General features: G+C 32.8%; 1 protein-coding gene across 5 annotated transcripts in view; it reads right to left on the bottom strand.

Annotated features, from left to right (window-relative positions):
- Nucleotides 1-24,347, bottom strand: part of LOC129917915 (sodium channel protein Nach) — a 90,450-nt gene that overhangs the window by 44,604 nt on the left and 21,499 nt on the right. For 4 of the 5 annotated variants that reach the window (XM_055998143.1, XM_055998141.1, XM_055998145.1 and 1 more), the window contains exon 2: nt 6,129-6,326. The exons of the other annotated variant lie outside the window; for it this stretch is intronic. In XM_055998143.1, coding sequence (XP_055854118.1) covers nt 6,129-6,326 — 198 coding nt within the window. The remainder of the gene's footprint in view (nt 1-6,128; nt 6,327-24,347) is intronic. 5 annotated transcript variants of the gene reach the window in all.

Genomic DNA, 24,347 nt, shown 5'->3' with positions numbered 1-24,347 from the left:
GCGGATAAAAGAAACGAAACTAGCTTGATAAGGGATTTGCACCAGCTCCGACAGAATCAATCATCGGTAGAAACCTATTATTCAAGGGTAATTGAAACACTTTCTGCGATGATCAATCACATAAAGGTTCATGAAACAAATTTGAGTGTTGTCGAAGCAAAGCAAAACCTTTATCAAGAAATGGGTCTTAACATCTTTTTGTCCGGTCTAAGAGAGCCTTTAGGTTCAACTGTTAGGTCAATGCGACCCACAAAACTAATTGATGCTTTTAACTTTTGTCAACATGAAGAAAATTACTATTATTTCCAAAACTCCCAATATAGGTCACAGATTCCACAAACACCCAGATTTCAAAACAGACGAACCTTTTTTGCAAATACTAATACTTACACTCAAAGATTCCAACAACCATACAATCAATACCAATCTAGTCAAAACATAACCAGAGAAAACCATAACAATGACCTTTCACAAAATAATTTCAGACAAAATACAAACTATAGGCAAGAAAACATTCCAGATTATTCAAGACAAAATACAGATAGTAGACAAGACCAAAGATTTAGACAAGAAAATAACTCCAGACAGATCAATAATTTTAGACCTAACAATAGTAGTTCAATACAAAGCCGTCAATCTAATTTAAGTAGAAGTACACCTCCAGAGCCAATGGACACATATAGTGGAACTACAAGTAGAAGAACTAATAGAAATGGACAAACTTTTAATATTGAAAGTCAAGTTGAAGAAAGCTATGAAAACGGCAATTTTCCTTCATCGGGTATAAAAAATGTAGTCGATGACAGAAATTTTCGTCTACCAGCCTCGGACAATCAGTTGGGTATTTAGATTTAAACAATCATAATACAAACCTTCTACCTTACATAATAATTATTAAGAGTTTATACAAAAAACAATTAAAATTTTTAATAGATACAGGAAGTAACAAATCCTTTATTAATCCAGAAGTTATCGAAAATGAAAAAATAAAGTGCATTAAACCAATACAAATCAAAACTATCTTTGATAAAGTACAAGTAAATAAACAAATAAATGTACAGAACTTATTAGAATTTAAAACAGATGAAACTCTAAATTTTTTGCTTTTTAAGTTCCACAATTATTTCGATGGGCTCATTGGAACCGATATAATGAAAAAACTTGCTATGAAAATAGATTTAAAAAATTCATTCTTAGAAACAGAAAAAGTAAAAATTCCATTAAGTTTTAAACCCAATTTGATTTCCAAAATATTCGTTGTCCCAGAACATAGTAAATTAGTTTGCACTCTTCCAGTTGATGTAAAATCTGGAAACATTTATCTGCTGCCAACAACTATAAAGGAAAATCTCAACATATCTGAAGGTCTATACAAAGCTATAGATTGGTATTCGAATGTTGAAGTAGTTAATAGTTCTGATTCTTCACAAACTTTTTCGATAGAACAGCCAATAAAAGTTGAAGATTTTTCCCATAACGAATACGTAGAAGTTCATAATTATTCTTTCAAAACCGAAATGAATTTAGAAAAAACAAGCGTTTTAAAAAATTTAGAAACGAGTAACTTAAATAATGAAGAAGAAAAAGCCATTTATAGATTATGTACTAAGTATGAGGACATATTCTTTAAAGAAGGTCAGAATCTAAGCGCATCTAACGTGACGAAACATGCAATTCATACTAAAGATAACATACCAATTCATTCTAAAACATATCGCTACCCATATATTCACAAAGAAGAGATTCAGACGCAAATTTCTGATATGCTTCGTCAAGGAATAATTCGCAATAGTTATTCTCCTTGGTCTGCTCCTATATGGATAGTTCCAAAAAAAGCGGATAGCATGGGAAATAGAAAGTGGCGGTTAGTCATTGATTACCGCAAATTAAATGAAAAAACAATCGCGGATAAATATCCCTTGCCTAATATAAATGAAATACTGGATAAACTGGGAAGATGTATGTATTTTTCAACTCTTGATCTAGCTTCCGGCTTTCATCAAATTGAGATTGAAGAAAAAGATATACAGAAAACTGCGTTTTCATTTGACAACAGACATTTCGAGTTTCTTCGCATGCCATTTGGCTTAAAAAACGCTCCGTCCACATTTCAAAGAGCATTAGACAATGTACTTCAAGGACTTATAGGGAAGAATTGCCTTGTGTACATGGATGATATAATAATATTTTCCACTTCCCTCCAACAGCATATCGAAAACTTGAAATCCGTATTTGAAAGATTAAAGTCAGCAAATTTAAAAGTTCGATTAGAAAAGTCTGCTTTTCTTAAAAAAAAAGTTGCTTTCTTAGGACACTTAGTTACATCAGATGGTGTAAGACCCAACCCTGATAAAATTAGTGCTATTACTAAATTTCCTATACCCAAAACAAGAAAACAAATAAAATCCTTCTTAGGCCTCTTGGGATATTATAGAAAATTTATAAAAGATTTTGCCAACCTTACCAAACCTATGACTGAGTGCTTACGTAAGAATAACAGTATTAAACTGAACTCAAGATATATAAATTGCTTTGAAACCTGTAAAGCTCTTCTATGTAACGACCCCATACTGCAATACCCAGATTTTAATAAGCCTTTCATACTAACAACCGACGCGAGTAACGTTGCACTAAGCGCAGTGTTATCTCAGGGTTCTATAGGCTCAGATAAGCCTATTTGTTTCGCAAGTCGAACCTTATCTAAAAGTGAAGAAAGTTATAGCACCATAGAAAAGGAACTTTTAGCTGTAGTCTGGGCTACAAAGTACTTCCGTCCCTATTTATACGGGAGAAGGTTTGAAATAGTAACGGATCATAAGCCTCTTACTTGGCTTTTCTCGCTGAAAGAACCTAATTCCAAGTTAATACGATGGAGACTAAGACTTGAAGAGTTCGACTTCTTCATAACATATAAGAAAGGAAAACAAAACTCTAATGCTGACGCTCTATCAAGAATAGAAATAAATATTAACCAAGTTAACAATATTGAAAATTTGGAATTAATATCTGTTCAAAACAATTATGATGAACAAGACAAAACATCTACTGTACATTCTGCACAAGAGAACTTAAACGAAGGGATACCTATATCGGAGCGCCCTCTAAATGAGTTTTCTAATCAAATAATTTTAAAATATAATGAGAAAAAGACCAAAATAAACCCAAAATTAACCATTTTATTTAAAAGAAAGAAAAGAATTATAATCGAACATAGTAAAATAAATGACGAAAATGTCATCGTTAATATTTTTAAAGATTTTCTTAGTACAAAAAGAGTATCAGCCATACTTACTGATGATACCACATTTAAAACCGTACAATCAGTCTATTCAAGTTATTTTAGCAGTAACAAACATTTAAAATTAGTTAGATGTAACATTTTTCTAGAAGATGTTACTGAAAAGGACACACAAGAAAAGATTATAAGGGACTATCACAAATATTCGAATCATAGAAGTATAATTGAGACCTTTAATTATTTGAAAAGGAAATACTATTTTCCTAATATGAAACACACAATAACTTCCACAATAAACAGTTGTGAAATATGTCAAAAACAGAAATATGATCGCAAAAGGGAATCTTTAAAATTCGAAGTAACTCAAACACCGTCTATGCCATTAGAAATTGTTCACGTTGATATCTACTCCGTTTGTAAACAAAATTTCTTTACCATTATAGATAAATTTAGTAAATTTGCATGTGTTTATTTAATTTCGGCTCGAAACAGTATTAACATTATAAAATCGTTGAAACACTTCTTTTCTCATCATGGTATACCCAAATTGTTGGTCTCAGATAATGGCAGTGAGTTCATCTCTTCTACCTTCAAAGAGTTTTTGGATATTCATATGATTAACCATCATACAATATCCGCCAAAAGCTCTAATGGTAATTCTCCTATAGAAAGATTTCACTCTACCCTAACCGAAATTATCAGAATTATCAAATCACAAAACAACAACAAACCAATTGGTGAAGTTATTGACGAGGCAGTAATTACATATAACAACAGTGTACACTCTGCTACAAAATTGACACCTTTTGAATTACTCAACGGTCATATAAGTAAAAGAAACCCTTTATTTACGAAAGAAAATTCCAAAACAGAGCAGGAATACTTAGTTCAGCATGTAGAAGACTATAAAAAATTGACGAAACTTATTCATGGTCTTAGCTTAAGAAACAAACAAAAGAATATTGAAAAACGAAATGAAAATCGAACTGATCCACCAGATTTTGTAGAAAACGAGACAATATACGAGTTAGATGATAGAAGGAACAAATTGGCTCCTAGATTTAACGAGCATAAGGTTGTTAAGAACCATAAAATAACAATAACTTCAAATAAACGCAAAGTCCATACACAAAAAATAAGAAAGAAACCAAAAAGAAAACTTTCAGCTTGTTCAAATAAATACTAATAAAACAACAACAAAAATATCTCTCAAATTATTTTAGTTTCATATCGCGGCGATCCGTCTCCATTGCAACAAACAATTATGATCATTCATTTTTGATTAACAGATTATGCTCTTGATTTAAAAGTTTAATTTTTTTTTTCTCTTTTATTTTTAAAACTTTTTATGAACTTCAAACTTTATTGAATTTGAATAAAAATCCAATCCTTATCCCTTATACCGATAAATGTGTTCATTTTGACAAACTCTGCTAATCAACTTTTATATAATAATATATCATCAACGAAGAAGCTGCTTTTATGAAATAATATTATGAACTTTATTCATTTATTCATTAAGTTCATACTCGCAAGGGAGGAGTTACATATGTACAAATGTACATATCCACAGAACAAGACTGGGATTATTTAAAGCCAATATAATAAATATGTTAAACTTAACTTTGTTCCTATAATTATGTTTTAAACTTAATTTTATATGAGTATACTTTTTTAAAAATGTCTATGAAAATTTATTAACAAATATCAATTAGTTGAGAATAGACTCAATTTAAAATTTTGTAAAAATAAAATTAAAATTTGAAAAAAATAAAATAAAATTAAATACTTATTTTGTAACTTCAACCTCATAAATAAGCCGTTTCGAAGTAAACATTTATAACTCGCGTTGTAAAAATTTAAGAATGGTTTTATTCTAAAGAAGAAATACTTGGCTTTTAAATTGCAAAAATTAACTTAACTTGGCTTTTAAAATTAAAAAATTATTATAATGAGAAAATAAAAAAGGTATTTTTTTTTTTTAGCTTTTTCTTGTAAATTATGATTGTTTGAAAAAAATAAACGCTTCAATTGACTCATTTTTAATAAAAGCACACAACCTGTTTTCTGACGACGTTATCACGTAAAATCATCGTCCGTAAACCAGCTTTACAGACAACCTCTTTTTTTTAAGTATGTATAGTTGTTATCAAAAAAGTTATTAGCAAAATTACATTGAATTCTATAAAGTGACTTTTTAGTTACACACGAAAATCGACTAATTTGGAAAAGACTAATAGTCAATCTATTACAAAATAACTATTTTTAACTATTTGAAATACATAGTTATCCCGATTAAAACTATGAAAATGTTTAAAAAAAAAAAATAGTTGTAATATGTGATTATTTTTTTCTCTGAGTGTACGCCCTAGTATTAATTATTTAAATTATTTGACAGCTACTACTAAAATATTTGCCACTTCTCCTAAAAAACATTAAAACCATTGAATAATTACAAATTGTAATTAAAACATAACCTGCATAATGAGTTGATTTACGCTGGAAACCAGGTCAGCTCATTTACACGAGTATCCTTTAGTGGAAAACATACCCGATATGGGTCAGAACTGAACACATAACACACATGACTCTATGTCCCATCGAACAAAATCATAACACAAAACTATTTGACCAATAACTTATTTGTTAAGCTCCAAATAATTTTGTTTTTTTTTTTTTATTTCTCACCATCAAAACTGAAATTGGATTGCTTTGATAATAACAATAGCCATAAACTTTTGTTATTATATGATGCCCATGAAACCCTACAAAAAACCACCTCAAATAAATGTTATTACAATTAATGTCAACAAAATACTCATAATCATAACATCACATTACTTCTATAACACTTCTTTAATACAATTTTCTGATATAAATTTATACTCACTCTAAATATTCATCAATCTTATTATCATCGAGCCTCTTATGTGGGCATACAGTTAAGCTGGGAAAACTTGTATTCCATACAAGCTTATTGCGATCCATTGACATAACTATTGGTGATGTCTGAAAGCGTTCCCATGTCCTGTGGCTAAGCGATATGACACCGAAAAACGCAATGCAGATGAATACTAGCCATAAAATTCTGTATAGTTTGGAATGAAACCAAAAAAATAGAAAAAAAAAAAAAAGATATTAGAAGAAGGAAGTTGATACAGAATTTTTTGGGACAAAAGAAAAAAAAGAAAAAAAAACACTATAACGAAATTGAGGACAAGCTGGAGCAATTTTTCTTCCCAGCTTAGAGATGCACACAAAAAAAAAACTTCCCCATTCCTTTCTCAAGCCCAAATCATCAACATACTCTTCTTATTCCCCAAGAGCACTAGATCCCTAGAAGAAAAGGAATGACAATTGCATACACACAAACACTCTTTTCATTCCCCGATTAAATGGCTCCAAAATAATTCCACAAAAAACGGTTGCACACTTTATGAGCCATTATGGCGGCAACCTAAATTTACTTTTTGGATAGCTTCGGTCCCAATTTTGCTGTCATATACAACAACAGGAATGGCAGGCCCTGGAATGAGAAAAGAAATTGGGATATGAGCTGGAGCATTGAGCTAGGAATCGCTTCCTACTGTGTGTCGGCTCCAAATGTAACGGCAGCGGGTAATCCTTATCTCAAAGTGTATGTGTTGTATATGTTTGTAACAGCAGTGTCCATCGCGTATATACAATTGCTTTTAAGGTGGCATGGAACGGCAGCGGCGGGTTTCGGCTTATAGTCAGGCTTTTATTCCACTTTGGTAACGAAGCGTGTATGTGTCGCTGCCGTCGCCGCATGGTCCTGCCAGAGGATTCGCAATTCGCACTAAATCGATTGTGTGGATGGTGACATAGTTTTTCCGTTTGCAATTTCATGTCCTTTTTTTTACTATTTTTTGCTGACAAAAAAAAGCATACAACATGCGAAAAGTGCCAAATTGTGTGTTTGGCTCCTATAGTTCTCCTATAGCGTTCCTATATGCCTCTGTGAGATGGGGGCTAGTATATCTTTTGTCTGTCTAAGCCGAGTATCTATAGAATTTTTTTTTTCTTAACAGCCTTTTTTGCAAAAAGCCAATTGAATTTCGTTTTGGTTTTTCGTCGTCCTTTTTTCCGGATCATTGCCCACATCTTCATGGTTATTGTCGTCATCATGTGTTTGTAGCTGTCACCGAGTTCGTCGTCGTTGTCCTTCGTCCTTTTTCTTTTTGAATTGGTTAAAGGCTGTTCATTTGCAGCCTAAATTCTATAACGTAAAAAGGAATGTATATGTGCTTGACTGTTATAAGTGTAATTTCGTATTTATACTGTAATTTAAGCCAAGTCAACAACTTGGGTTTATATTTGGATCACTGTCGTTTATATGGTTGTTAATGAATGTATCCTGTTACAGGACAAGGTTATTATTGGCAATGAATTGTGACAATTTTGGTTTTTGTTATTGATGGCGGTACCTATCTTACCTATATGAATGTGTTTGTCCGTCGTCATCGTTGTCATTGCGTCGTCGTTATATTTCAAATAACCAATTTGGTTAATTGAATTCCTTGACGGACGATAGCATTGTTGTTGAAATGGGTTTTGTATTTTGGAAGATGACACTTTTTTTTAGAGGCAATACGATTTAAGGTAAGTTAACAATTTTATTTATATGGAGGAATTATATTAACCATGGTGACAAAATGTCTGTGAAGAAGTTAAGAGAAATTGTTAATACGATTTAATTAAATTGTTTATGGTTGTAAGTCCATTTGGGAAAAGTGATTTGTAAATGTGCTTAGTCATGAAATTAATTAGGTAATGTTTAAGACATTTTTTTGAAACGACATTTGCTGAGTTATCACTGTTCAATAAATTATAATCGGGTAATGCTCCAAAAAACTCAACTATTTTCACTATTTATCTAGTGAAAGAAAACTTAAAACGTAAAAAAATAAAATGCACGACTGGGGTCGCACGAACTTGCTCTTAGAGTTAAAGTTGCTTAAATTTTTAAGACTTTTTATGTAGAAATTTGGAAAAAAAAAAATCGTTTTAAAAAAAAAAAATTAAATAAAATCTGAAATTAAATTGCCCTCCAAAACAAGTATGCAGTTTTGATTGATATATTAACATGCATTTTTAGAAAAAAAATTTTCAAAATCGTTAGAGCCGTTTTTTAAAAAACTAATTTTTTATAAATAATTTTTTGGAGAAAAAGTTTAAAAATAAAATTGGTATGCCATTTTGTAGAAATTACTAGTCAACATCTAAAAACAAAATTTCAAAAAAATTCAATGTCCCGTTTTCGAAAATTTGATTTTTCAAAAAAAAATTTTCAAAATTTTTTTAAAAATCCAAAAATTATTTTTTTCAAAATTTTATTTTTGGCTTATATTTAAATTATATAAATGCTTCTTCACAAAAAGTTTCGTTCAAATCGAATAAGCAGTTTTGGAGATAATCGGATTTGAAAAAAACGGTTCTATGGCAGGTACCGTTAATAATGATTTTCAAAAAAAAATTTTTTCATTAAAAGATAGACCTTAACTTAAAACTAACACTTGAATTTTTTAAACAAAATCGTTGGAGCCGTTTTTGAGATATTTTAATTTTACTAAAATCGGTATATGACAAGTACCGTTATTTTTGGTCCAAAAAAATTAATTCCAAAAACCCCTCTGGAGAGTCGCCAAATAACGCTGCATACCAGGTTTGACATCAATCGGTTCATCCGTTTAGGCTGTAGCTCCTTATACAGACAGACAGACAGACTGACAGACTGACAGACTGACAGACTGACAGACAGACAGACAGACAGACAGACGGACTTCCGGGACCCACTTTTTTGGCATTGTCTACCATCGTAATGTCATGGAAAAATGTTATCTCAACTTTTTTTTTTTGTACGAATGCATAACTTGATATATAGTACCTATATCGCAAGTAAAAATGTTACACATACACCACAGTGACCGATTGGACATTGAAAGTTAAATAAAAAACTTCAAACCAGTTACTGAAATTTCAAATTTGTATTCCAGTTAAAACGTGTTAGGTACTCATTCCAATTTTCTTTCCATTGAAATCAGAGTACAGTGTTCTTCCCGTATCACAATTATTAATAACTCTCAGATTCTACAAGGAGAAAAAAGGGACACCTTAAAATAAGATGATGCGCACATTAAATTTCACCACATTAAAATAAGGTTATATCAGCTTAAAATAATGTGATTCCACTTAAACTCACTTAAATTTAATGTGAACTTCATCAAGGCGACGCGACGTGGCGACAAGGCGACATGGCAACAAGGCGACAAGTTGACAAGGCGATACACAGTGGGTCGAGTGTATGGGGGATGTGGACAAAAATCAGAATATAAATGATTTGTGTTCCTTTGAATGAGAATACCTTCAGAAACACATATTCATGGTATATTTCACCAAATAAATGATAAATTTCACAAAAAAATAATAAATATTTAGTTAATATCGAATTAGATACAACTCTGTAGGTAAAATCCCTAAAAAAAAGTATTTGACATCAAGCGACGATAGTGATCTTGAAGATCTATTCCTGATCAAAAGAAAATTTTACTAATTTTACACAAACGGACGAGTTCCATATCCACAAAAATGTATGTTTTTCTTTACGTGACAATTAAAGATTTCATAAAACGTCGTAAATACAGTCGTATTGTCCAAAAAACGACAAAAGTGCTATTAAATTCCTCGATATTTTGGAACAAAATATTTGGAACATCCACAGTTTTTTGTTTTACTTGAAACAAACACGTAAATCACCTTAATCTTTGAAAATTTTGCAATTTAAGCCTATTTTTCGAAAAAATCCTTGTTTTTAAGTGCTTAAAATGAGTCTACAAAAATGTAAATATTTTGAAGATGAGCAAGTATGAGCAAAAAAGGTGACCATGTGTTTAAAGTAGAAATATAAGGGAACCTAGTGACAAGATTCTGCTACAGCTTGCTACAGTCTAAGATAAATTTAGTTTTAGAGTCACAAAAAACAGACTTTTTTAGGTTAAATTTTTTAAATACTAATTTCACTTTATAAAAACAAACTGAATTACGCATCTGATCAGCAGATATTCATTTTGATAATTAACAAAAAAAAAAGTCAAGAACATTTGTTTTTGCTTTAAAAAAAATGATAAACTTCAATTTGAACCTAAGCTTGAATAATCAAAACACCATGAAAAACACCACTAATCTTTTTGAATCTTGAATTTAAACAGTAAAAAACTGTGTTTTATTATTGTAGAATATGAGCCCTTCATGTTAAGCACCGGTTTTTCGTCATATAATGGACTTGATTTTTTTATTTTTGTCCACTGGTCAACGCACTGTGCGATAGGGCGACAAGGTGACAAGGTGACATGGCAACAAGGCGACATGGCCATAAGGCGATAAGGCGGCGTACAGTGGGAAAAAAGTGGAAAAAACTCATTGGCGTGAAAGCTGGTTTTTTTTTATATGTTGGATAAGTTTTTCTTACAGTAATTATGTTGTAGAATCAGGATGTAAAAGCATTTCTTTCAAAAAAAAAACTTCTAGATATGGAAAATTGTATTCAAAGTTGAAAAATTATGAAAACTGATGTAAATATGACTTTTAAAACATTTTTTTTTTTTTTTTGGAAATATATTAAAAATAAACAGATCAACAATATGAGCAACAAGTTTAGCGGAAAAAAAATTTCTTTGAATTTTCAATTTAAGAATACTTATAATTTTCCGGAATTTCAAGTTCAAAAATTGTTTTTACTACTTTCTCTGTTTGCCTCTGTGGTCGGACTCATATCATATAATAGTGTTGAATCTCAGCAACATTTACCACCAAAAATCTCATCCTAGTTCGTCCTAATTAATTTTTTCGAGCTATTTGAAGCTAAACAAATGTAAAAAACGTATTTTCTAAAAATGCAGATTATAATAGAAAATGAAAACATTTTTTGAAAACCATATTTGTATATATTGTATATATTTGTATATCTGACGTTAGTATTTGAAAATATCCTTATATTAAAAAAAATCGTTATTAAACAAGAAACATTTAAAATTTGCTATTAATTTTAGTCTTTTAGAATTTCAAGCACTACCGCCATTTGCCGCCATTGTCTCGTTGATTAAAGCGGATAGTGTAGGCCTTAAGCAAGAATTCAATGCAAAGAGTTTCAAGCACTACCGCAACCGTCCGGATTCGTCTTCTAGAACCATTTGAAGTTGAAATTACATGGACTGGTGTACAAAAATAATTTTTTTTTGTTGCTGAAACTAAAATATACTTTTCTGAAGGTTTTTGGTGTGCTGAACTCGAATCCAAAGTCAGAAAAAATTAATCAGCTCCCGTTTTTGAAATATTACCATTAGAAAATGCAAAAAAATATTACTATTTCGGACCCTATTCTTTTATATAAGGAATATTGTTTGAACACATTTAATAACGGTTTCTATTTTAACTATTTTCTTTCTTTCAAGACCTGTTTAAATCTTTTCGATATCTTTTTTATTTCCCGAGATATCTTAAAATGTAGTAAGTGGGTTTAGCTTCATATATCATAAAGGAGATAATGACGGTATAATTTCTATGGTAGATATAAAGGCGGTAAAAAAGATATCGAAAAGATTTAAACAGGTCTTGAAAGAAGGAAATCAGTTCTAATAGAAACCGTTACTAAATATGTTCAGACAATTTTCCTTATATAAAAGAATAAATAGTGAAAAAAAAAACTTTTTTTGCATTTTCTAACGGTAATATTTCAAAAACAGGAGCTGATAAATTGTTTATATGTATATATATATATTTTGGTTACAGCAAGTCACGTTGTCTTCGTTAAATTTCATGCAAAAGTACTAGTTTTCGAGTTTTTTCAACTTAAATAGCCATTTTTCACTTTAGTGGGCGGGGGAGGGCGGAAATTACTACTTGTGTTGATTTATCTTCTTATTTCATCAAAAACGGTCCAGTACTTTAGATTTAACGGAGTTTTTTTTCCACTTTCCCATACAAGGTGCGACGCACAGTGGGGCGGAATAGGTCGATTTGTGATATAAATTACTTCTACTAATAATAAGACATTTTTTGTCACTTTATTTGGTTTTGTAACTAAAGTTAACAGACTTCTTGAATTTTATGAACTTTTTTCATTGAAATTTTTATTTTTCTCCAGGAATTAAGTAAGGGACAAAATACTGATACATTTGAAAAAACCTATAATTTTGAAGTAATTTTCTAAAAATTTAACCTTAAAAAAAAAAGAATACTGTGCAATAGCTTTTTTGAAAGCTTATTTTGTATTCTTTCAAATGCTTTTCGATTTAAGTAGTTTTTGCTACTTTTTTTTTTTAAAAACCTTATAACCGCATCAATTTTAATTCGAAAAAAATTAATAATAAATTAAATAAAAAAATATTTTAATAAAAAAAAGTAAAAAACAAAAGCACTAGCTTTGTACGATCAAATACCTTGACCGTCAACCTGGGAACTCTATTTTGTCTTTTCTATTAAAAAGATAGAAAGATCCTGGTTGAGATAAATTAAGCGAAATTACTTTAGATCCTATAACTTTTAAATTACTATATTATAGCCGATATACTATAAAAGCGAAACTATAAACTTGTAGCGAACGATGAAATGAAAATGCAGCGATTTTTCCCCTAAGGGTTTTTAAACAAGAAAGAGATTTTATTAAAGTTGAAAGCTTCTATTTATACATACATTTTATTGCAGATTTTTAGAGAGAGAAATTACGTTATTTTTAAGTAACATTTTTAAGGCGAATTCAACAATAAGTTATTATGGCGAATGGTATAAATGAAGCGCCAAATTCAAAAATAAATGTAATAAAAGTAGTAGAATTTATTCAATTTAAGAGTAAGTTAATTATTCAAAATTTAATTCAAAAATAAAGTAATTTATGATGATTTGAGCTCCAACATTCCGCCCCCTTTGAAAGGATCACCTTTCAAGACGGAATCGCCGCCAATTTGCGAATAGGTCTTCGAAATGTTCCTCGTTGAGTTTTAACATCGGCGACTCTTACTCGCCCATCAGGACCTTCGATGACTTTGGTGACTCTTCCCAAGAGCCATTTTTGGGGTGGTAAATTGTCTTCGTGAATGATGACCAAGCTGCCGATAGCGATATTTGGACTTGATGTTGTCCACTTTCCACGACCTTGCAGTTCAGTGACGTACTCGTTGGACCATCGCTTCCAGAAATGAGTTTTGACAGCGTTAATTCGCCGCCACCTTTCGAGATAGCTTATGTCGGATACCTCAGTCAATAGTTCGGGAATCGCCTTGAGAGAGGACCCGATCAGGAGATGTGCTGGTGTTAGGGCTTCGAAGTCGTTTGGATCTGTTGATATAGAAGTAATAGGCCTCGAATTCATGATGGCCTCAATCTCGACAAGTGCAGTTGACAGCTCTTCGAATGACAATTTGGCGTTTCCAAGGCTGCGATACAAATGACCCTTAGCGACTTTAACTGCAGCTTCCCAAATTCCACCAAAATTGGGTGCCCTGGGGGGTATAAAATGAAAATTTATATTGGAATTAGTACAATAATTAATGAGATTTTCTTGGTTGGATTTTTTGAACAACATATCTCGCAACTCGCTTAGTTTTGACTGTGCGCCAACAAAATTTGTCGCGTTGTCACAGTGGATGTCTTTGGGAATACCTCTACGACCTATCATTCTTTTTAATGCTCCTATAAAAGCGTCTGCTGAAAGGTCTGATACAGCTTCTAAGTGAACCGCTTTCGAAGCGAAGCAGACAAAAACTGCCACATAGGTTTTATAAGGCACCTTCCCCCTGATTTTGTAGTATGTGTAAATAGGACCACAGAAATCAACCCCACAGCATAAAAATGGACGTGAAGATGTTAATCTTTCTGCAGGCAAATCTCCCATTACTTGGTCATATAACTTCGGTCGATATCTTGCACAATGAGTGCACCTTCGAATAACGCTGCGTGCCAACTGTCGAACATTGATGATCCAAAATCTTTGTCTCGTTAGCGCCACAAGAGCCTTTGGACCTGCATGGTAGTTAGAATAGTGCAAATGTCGAATAAGTTCTTTGCTGAAATTGCAATCTTTTGGAAGCAACATCGGATGTTTGTTTTCCTCTGGAATGTCAGCATGTTTCAATCTGCCACCTACTCTCAACAACAAAAGACCATTTCTGTCCTCGATAAAAGGACATAACCATTTTGTCGATCCTTGAAGTTTTGAGTTTGATTTTACTGCCTGGATCTCCTTCGCAAAATACTCCATTTGTATGACATTAACTATGGTGAGTAACGAATAATCTAACTCCCCAGCTGTAAGGTATCGACCTGGGAATGGAATCCTCAGTAATCGTAAATTGAGATATCTTTTTACGTAAGCAAAGATTCTCAAAACTTTGGTGTACGAGCTAACCTTTTCAATTAAATTGAGATAATAGTTTTTGTCTTTTTGACAAACTAAAACAGTTTTCCTGTGTTCTAGCAATAAATCTTCTGGAGGAGGAGAAGCTCCTAATGAACATGGCCACCTTTCTTCATCCTCGATCAAGAAATCTGGACCCCTGAACCAAATTGAACTTTTAAGCTCTTCCGCTGTACATCCTCGAGAAACTATATCTGCTGGATTGTCAGAAGTTGGAACATGTTTCCAGACCACCTCCTTTGTTGTGTCCTGGATTTCAGCTACTCTATTACCAACGAAAGTATTTAGCTTCGAAGAATGTGTGGATATCCAGTGCAGAACTATTGACGAATCAGTCCAAAAGTAAGTTTCATTGTAGTGCTTGACGATGACCCTTTGTATTGTTACCCAAAGTTTGGATAAGAGATGTGCTGCGCAGAGCTCTAGGCGGGGAAGTGTTCTCTTCTTTGCAGGAGCAACTCTGGATTTGGCGACTAAAAGTTTCACTCCTACGGACCCACTATTGTCAATGCTCCGCAGATAAATGCAGCAGCCATACCCTTTCATAGATGCGTCTGCGAACCCATGTATCTGGAATCTGATATTGTTTTCTAGAAAAACGTATCGAGGAATTGGAAGATTTTGAATTGAGTTGAGATCTGTCATGAATTGACGCCACTCTGTCTCGAGATTTGGAGAAATATTTTCGTCCCAATCGAATTTTTCTATCCAAAGCTGTTGTAGCAGTATCTTAGCCCGGATAATTATTGGACTAAGCAAGCCCATTGGATCAAAAAGAGACGACGAAAGCGAGAGAATAGATCTTTTTGTGTATTTTGTATAGACCCGATTAGGTTTGTATGAAAAAATGAATTCATCAGCACGAGGGTTCCAAGAAATACCTAACGTACTGGTGAGATTGGATTCAGTCAATTTGATGTCCTTTGGTGTAGCTTCTTCAATTAAAGCGATATGATTGCTGTTCCACTTCGAAAGTTCTAAGCCAGCTGTACTCAAAATTGAAACGACTTCATTCCGTTTTTGACAAAGAGTATCCAAGTCGTCTGCCCCAGTTAGCATGTCATCAACGTAAAAGTCCGACTTAAGAACAGCAGCACCTTGACTAAAACGTTCGACGTTAATTTCAGCCAAATACTGAAGACAGCGAATTGCTAAAAAGGGTGCAGATGATGTGCCGTAAGTTATGGTATTGAGCTGGTAAGTTTGTATTGGGGTATGTTCGTTTTCTCTCCATAAGATGAATTGGAATTTCCTATCCGATGGATGCACAAGGAATTGCCTATACATCTTAACGATATCTGCAGTTAGCGCGTATCGATAAAGTCTAAAACGTAGCAAAATAATCAAAAGCTCATCCTGTATAGTAGGACCCACCATTAGTATTCCATTTAAAGAAATTTGTGATGATGTGCGGCAAGATGCGTCGAAGACTACACGTAACTTTGTTGATACGCTATCAGGCCTTAATACATATTGATGCGGAAGATAATAATGATCTTCATCAAGGTTTGGATTGGGAACTAGAGACATGTGACCTAAACGTTCGTATTCTTTTAAGAAATCAGAATATTGACTTTTTATTGATGCATTTTTGGATAACCTACGCTCAAGCGACAAAAATCTTCTAAAAGCAATATCGTAAGAGCCTCCAAGACAGCTAGGATGTTTTTTGAAAGGTAGTTGTACCATAAGCCGACCGCTAGGAAGCACCTTAATTGTGTCTATGAAATGCTTTTCGCATTCATTCTGCTCTTCAGACCATATTGACCGTAGACCTTGAATTTCTTCAAATTCAAAGAATTTTTCAAAATATTTATCAAGACCAACTTCAAGTGTATTGGCTACGCACGATGCTTTCTTTGTAGTGTTGTATTTTGATTTGTATCTTCCAGATACAATCCATCCTAATGCAGTTTGTTGCAATGATGGAAGACCCTCTCCGAGTTTTATCTGACCTGATTCTAATAAATCGAAGAAAGCTTCAGCCCCTAACAATAAATCGATTTGTGACGGTTGATTAAAATTCTCATCAGCAAGCTCTAAATTAGAAGGTAGATTCCAACTGCTTACATTGAGAGATGCTTCAGGCTGATACCCAGTGATGGAAGGTGCAACTAAAAACTCGAGAGAAATTTCAAAGTTGCTATATCGTGAACGGATTGTTGATTGAGTTTGATATTTTATTTTTGTTTCAGTCACTCCTATTCCGACGATGTCAACATTCTTACGATGTTTCTTTAGACCAAGTGAATTGGCGAACTTTTCATTAATAAAATTGACTTGCGAACCAGAATCTAGTAGAACCCTACCGAGTTGAAAGCCTTCCGATGAGTCCTTGATAAGAACTAATGCTGTTGCTAAAATAACTTGTGCTTCAGGAACTTGCTCTTTTTCCATTGCGGAATGAGTTGCAGCCGATGTGCTTTGACCAGATGTATCTGAGGAAGTATCAATACCAGAATTGGTGTCTGCAGGTTGAGTCCTATGCAAAAGGCTATGATGTGCTTGTTTGCAAGTCTTGCACTTATAAGACGATGGACATCTAGATACACTATGACCCTTCCCTAAACAATTCAGACACAAGCCTAGCTTTTTGGTTTTCCAAAATCTATCCATAACCGAAAGCTCAAGAAATTTTTTACAATTTGTAATTGAATGGTTAAGGTCTCGACATAAGATACAGGATCGTTGGTTTGCAGCAAGCGAAGTTTGTGAGCGATGAGGATTTACTATTGTTGGCTTTGTTGATGAATGTTTGTTGAATGTCTTCACGCATTGTTCCGAACGAATCTGCTTGCTATCTCTTGCTTCCAAATATTGGCACCGTTTATTGAGTATGCTGGCACAATCCTTCCAATCCGGCAACTTCTTATAGTCCAGTTGTTCATCCCACTTCGATTGTGTATCTGTGTCAACCTTCGACATCGCAATATGAATTATAATTGCGTTACAAATATTCTCATGCGATCCTATAGAAAGAAGTTGTAAAATGAAGTATGGAAACAATAAAATCTAATTCTAATCTAAGTAGCGAACTAATCAACGCCGAAATATTGTCTACCAAGTTCCGTAGAGAAACAGAAGAAGCTTTTTGAACCTTGGGTAATTCGATCAGCTGTGAGATATATTCTAAGAAAATGAGGCAATCATTATCATAGCGCTCTTTCAAACTAAGAAGTGCCTTGGGATAATTGGCTTCCGTGACTTGAAAAGCCTTAACTGTGCCAAGAGCTTGATCACTCAAACAAGAAAGCAAGTAATTAAATTTTTCTATTTTTGTCAAACTTAAATCATTTTCTACCAAATTGTTGTACGAATTTATAAAATTTTTATAGTCTGAATATCTTCCACTAAACTTTGGTAAACGTTGTTTTGGAAGATGACTAATTGTATGTGGGACAGTAGAAACTGTCATGTCTGCGACACTACTTCGTCTACCAGTACCCAAAAGCGAAAGAATTTTAGTTTTTGCGGTGATGTACAAATCTTCTATTTCACCTCTACTAGTATCTGTTGGTAATAAAACTTCTATTTTGGTTTGATATGCTAATATTTGTTTGAAATACGACTCCAAAATTCCTAGACGACATTCAAGTTCAGTTGAAGTTAGGGCGTTAGAATTGGATTCCACGATATTCTTTATCCGAGATATACTTCCTTTAGTAGAAGCTCGTTGTTGTTTTAATTCATCAAGTGTTGGTTCAGCCATTGTAGATTTTTAATTTTCAATTATTCTTTAAACAGCGACAGTAAAAACAAAAACGATTATAATTTATTGAAAATTCAATTAAATTTATTCAACAAATCAAAAATGCTAGGTGGCAACCCTGTTGTAAAGAATAAAATTTCCCAACAAAAAACTGTCCCAACAAATAAAATCTCACGGCGAGTTGAATTCAAAGATAGATTGTGAGAATTGAGATTAATCCAAAATCCAATTTTAACAAGCGAATTTATTCTGTACTAAGAATTTCTTTTCAAAGCATTGAAGGTTAAACCTACGAAAAGGCAAAAGTTGTTTAATGCATTTCAACGACAAAAAAATGCTATTCAAAAAAGCTCTATCAGTGAATTGATCATGAAGCAAAAATCTCCCCCGACGACGACGATGATGGCGATGATGACGATGATGACAACGTTGACGACCTGGGTGATGATGTATTGGCGAAATGAAGATCGATGCACTGATATCAAGTTGAAATCGAATCAGGTGTGTATACCATGGAGATGTTATGTGGCTACGATAAGAGAGTACGAGCGAATAGAGCAAAGCGATAAATGAAATCAATGATGTTGTGTGCCGAAATGTTGATCTGTGCACTGAAATCGAAATCAGGTGTGTATACTATGGATCCTATTTGTGGATTGTAAGTAACGAGAGAACGAGCGAATAGAGCGAAACGATATTATGCAATGGTGTGGTGAGTGCGTCAATGGGTTAGTTTTCGAAAATATGTTGGAAACGAAAGCTTTTTAATATTTTGTGAATGTGTGTGTGTGTTTCGCCCAAAAGTGGATCGTAATTACACTTTTGTGGATTTTATCAATTTTTACGTGATGAAAGCACCATAAATTATGCGGATGCTGATTATGGTTAGCGAATGAATTTATGTTCGATATATGTTATTTAGTTTATGTAGTTTTATATTTAAATATTTATTTATGAAATTTATTTATAAAGCAGGATATGTTGTTCATAGTTTTATTTAAATATAGTTAGAATATATTTTATGTATGTATATAGTTTAGGTATATATATAATGTACATTTGAAGATTTAGGTAATAGCAAGTTAATGGTCTTTTTTGTATGTCGAATGTGCGTTTTTTTTTTTTTTTTTTGTATTTAGCTTTTATGTTGTAATTAGCTTTAAAATTATGAATTATGATGCTGGAACAACGCACATTTGAATAAAATTCAGACCGGACATACCTGGGTGGGAATTTTTATACTTATTTCCCACAATTTTCTCTGGCTTTTTAACCTGCTGGTTCGTCTTCTTCTGGGATGATTGATGAGAGTTTTCTCCTTGGATTTTGTTCTCCTTTCTCCTGGATTTTAGCACCAACACCATGCACTCGCGACACGAAACCGATAGCGCGACGTAACCGATGAAATTTTCACTTTTAATGCACTAATTTATAGTTTTTTGATTAAGTTTATAGTTTTTATAGTCACTTTTAGTGCAAGATATATATAAGTTTTCACACAGAATTTATTTCTTTTTAAATTTTGTATAGGAATTTATGTGGATTACCACTTTAAACACGTTTGGGCGCCAAAAATGTACGATCAAATACCTTGACCGTCAACCTGGGAACTCTATTTTGTCTTTTCTATTAAAAAGATAGAAAGATCCTGGTTGAGATAAATTAAGCGAAATTACTTTAGATCCTATAACTTTTAAATTACTATATTATAGCCGATATACTATAAAAGCGAAACTATAAACTTGTAGCGAACGACGAAATGAAAATGCAGCGATTTTTCCCCTAAGGGTTTTTAAACAAGAAAGAGATTTTATTAAAGTTGAAAGCTTCTATTTATACATACATTTTATTGCAGATTTTTAGAGAGAGAAATTACGTTATTTTTAAGTAACATTTTTAAGGCGAATTCAACAATAAGTTATTATGGCGAATGGTATAAATGAAGCGCCAAATTCAAAAATAAATGTAATAAAAGTAGTAGAATTTATTCAATTTAATAGTAAGTTAATTATTCAAAATTTAATTCAAAAATAAAGTAATTTATGATGATTTGAGCTCCAACAAGCTTTATATAACAAATCGCCCTGTTTCACGAAACTTCTTATAATAAAATTAAAAAAAAAAACAACTTTTAAAAAGAAAAAAAAACATTGTTTATAAGTAATCAGTGCATGAGGTCAAAAAAGAATGATTTTGTAATTTATTTTAATAAAATCAAAAAAGCACTTTCTTTAAAAAAAACGTTTTTTGATGTTCAAAATTTCATTAAAAATATTTTAGGCAAACATTTAGCAAAAGTGTTTATATGGGCTTATAGAGTTATTGCTCATCATGCTTTCTCCATTTTTAGACTTGCTAAATATTTGCCTTAACAGAAGATTTTGAGAAATAACTTTAAGGTGCGTTTCAAAAAATTCATTATTTTCTCATTCAATTTTGATGTATAAGAATTTTTTAAAATTTTTTTTTTAGAAGAATAGTAATTTACATACTTGTATCTATGCGAAAAATTTGTATTCTTATTTTTTTCTTAAATAATTTTGAGTTTAAACAAATAAACAAAAGAACACCTTTTTTATCACTTATTAAAATCTGATTTTTTCCTCTAAAACTCTCAACTTCAACCGCATGAGTAAACATAAATCAAAGACTTTAAACAAAACAAATATGCTCATGTTATCAATTTTACTGTTATGTTTAGAAATCGTGATATTTTTTTCCCATAGCTTTAGTTTAAAAAATAACCTTTATATCACCACACTATATGGGGCTGTCCCACTGTGCGACGTGGCGATAAGTTAACATGGCTATCAAATTAAAATCCGTGATACTCTGGGACGTAGTGTCATATAAAACTGTAAGCTAGACACACTGATCAATGAACTTGACAAGAAAACAATAAAATAACAATAGTCTTTTTGACCTTGTAAGTCATCGTTAGAAGTATGCTGAAAATAGTGATGTAATGTAAATTTCTTCCTGTGAAATGATTTTGAAGACCTTTCTTTTTCTAGCTACAAATAGAGGCACAATAAGTCGCAATGCACTTTACTTCTATTATTTATCTTTTCTTTTATTCTTATTCATATCTACTACATACGGTTGTTTGTTTGAACTTCATATAAATAATGTATGATGGCAGTTAGTTCATTAACAGACATTAATGTTACACAACAGTACTAAAAGTCTGTCTTAACTTTGTTTACGTTTATCTTAACGCATCTCCTTAAAGTGCATTTTGTTATTCTCTAATTTAATTTTTCATAGCACTCAGTTTTTATTTCACAAAACTAAAAATCCGTTATTTGGAAAGCTTTCAAAATCCTTCTACGCACTACTACGCTCTTTCATCATAAAAAATGCCTTGACTCTTTTACAAAACAAAGTGAATATAAAAGTCCTCACATTAAAACGGATCTTCTTTCATATTCGCATATGCAAATGCACATATATAAACTAGGTCAAAGTCATTATAGAAAAAAGGATCAGTCATGTGTGTGTGTTGTATAAAAAAGTCAACAACTGTCAGTTAAATATTTTTAAGGAGTAAACAATGAAAAGTGAAAACTGGAATTAACCAAAACAACATGATGCCAAAAGAGACCAAAAAACCTTCAACTTAATAGAAAAACTCAAAGGACATCCTTTGATAAAAGCAAAATAAAAAAAAAATCCTTATTGAATTAATACATTGGGTATTAAGAAAATTTATTCATTAATCCACACACGCTTGTGCTCGTTCCAAAAAGGAAATCGATGTATTAAGTTGGTTTCCCTTCATTGGATTAACTTTCCTTTTTCCCCATTTTCTGGTCAACTTATATATACCTATCCAAAGCCAAACGTCTATCCACCCGCACTAGTCCGGGTCCTTTTGCGCAAAAGAAAACCAAACCAATAAATCACTGAATTAATTGATCCCAGTCATCGGGAGTGCTCTTTGGAATTATGTACTTTCATGCCTGATTTTCTCCCCAAATTTTGTGGCCAACTGGAAATTTAATTTTGACCTTTCTCAAGTTTCACATGTGTCCGTTCGTTCGTTCGTCCTTTCGGCCGTTTGTCCATTGATTTCGTTTGCGGTCCCCTTTCGTAACGTATCACGTACGCACGTACATATTATCCTTTCCTTTCTTTCAATTATATGCGTCGACCGAATTATCCTGGCACGTAAAATAATTATTGACCCGATTTCGGCTTCGGCAGTATACTGACTGTTGTTGTTGTTATTGTTGTGTGTACGAGTTGAGTTGTGTCCTGTTGGTTTCCTTATTAGGGATAGCGGCTGGCAGTGTGCAAAGGAAACTTCCTCGTCGGTTGTGGTGTTTGTAGGCTGGATTGGATGGAGCTGGGAGCCTCTTTGAGACTACACCTTTGGTGGAAGCTGGACATTTTGCGTGATAAAGCTCCTCTCGTTGGATTACTTAATTCAGTTATCCTGATGAAGGTTTGCATGTGTGTGTGCGTGTTATGCATGTGTGATGGAAGCAGTATTGTCCCTGGCATATGTCTGAGCGGATGAACAACAACCGCACACGCACTTCCAGTTCCCAGTAGCAGCCAAACAGCCAGCAAGGACGAAAATCGGAAAGAAGTTTCAATTGAAGGGACATGCTATAAATTACATTATTGCTTTTTTTCTTGTTAATGTTTGTGTGTGTTTGTGTGTGTCTTGATGCTCTGGGAAATGTATACTCTTCCATATAAAATACGAAATATAGAAGGAAAGCTTTTCCTTCTGCTTCTGGTGGTACTGCAAAAATATATTCATTACGAGAAATATAAGGATAAGGTTTTTTTTATATATACAGAGAACATGTAAGCCAAGGGAATTGGTAAAGTTTCCCACACACGTGATGAAGGCTGTGTTAATTGAATTGTCGTTTGTTCGCGTGCCTTGTTTTCTCCAAGTAGACTTGGACATTTTGTTTCCTTACAGTTTCGAGTTGAGAGACTTGCCACATTAATCAAAGTCTTTCTGTTTGGCAAATATAGAAGGGTCCTTATAGAAATTTGTGTTTTTACTCGACTTATGAATAAATAAATAGGTAAGGGTTGTTAATTGGTAACTTAACATTTTTTTTTTCATTGACAAGAAGATGAACTTTGTGAGTTGTTAACTTTTGTGGATGATTTTTGTTAAAAAGGTCGATAAAAGTAGAGTTGATAGAACCAAGAATATTTAAAAAAAAATCTAATTTTAAAGTTAATTCGTGGCTGTCTTGGACAATGCCGTACAGCTAAAGACAATAAAAAATCGAAGAAGCTGCTTGTAGATCAGGATTCTCGTTTTATATGCTTTAATCCGTTTCTTCTCTTCACCTTGGGGTGAATGCGATGATAGGCGAGTGTAAATTGAACCTCAGGTTAAAGTTGATTTTTAAATACTTGGCGTCATGTCAGTGTCGAAGCTATGCCTTTCAGGCCCTGTATATCCAATTTTTATGGGGTATAAAAATTTAAGTATTAGACCGGTCTGGTAATTTTCTAGGCATGAATTCCATAGAAATCGTCTTTTGGAGCTTTTCCCCTTTTGTACGTTATTTTTTATGAAAAAGTATCAATTCTTTAACTTTTTTTTGGTCAATCCGTATCTACCTGATAAATGTTAGTAAATGAGACAAAAAAAAAAACTTGAGATATTTCGACAAAATATTTAAAAAATCCGCTTGGGCCTAATACCCCTACTAACAATTTTGCTTCTATAATGCTTTACAGAAGCAACAATTGCATCTGTAAAGCTTTATAGAACCAAAATTGTTTGTTGGGACTATGGCAAGGTACTGTAGCTCAATTTTGAGCTAACTTTTATTGCACTAAACTTCACTCCACACTTTTCAAAAGTTGGCTTTTGATGTGACTGGTGAACCTTTTGGACTTGTTTCCTTAGCCATGATCTGTGTTATGAGGCTATGAAATTATAACTAGCGGGTGTTGGCCATTTTTGCTTGCCTTTAATGTTGATAGTA

The sequence above is a fragment of the Episyrphus balteatus genome, chromosome 4 (assembly GCF_945859705.1).
Source record: "Episyrphus balteatus chromosome 4, idEpiBalt1.1, whole genome shotgun sequence".
In the NCBI taxonomy this organism is placed as follows: Eukaryota; Metazoa; Arthropoda; class Insecta; order Diptera; family Syrphidae; genus Episyrphus; species Episyrphus balteatus.
Note: the sequence above shows the minus strand (reverse complement) of the source record. Positions and strands in the feature narration are given on the sequence as shown.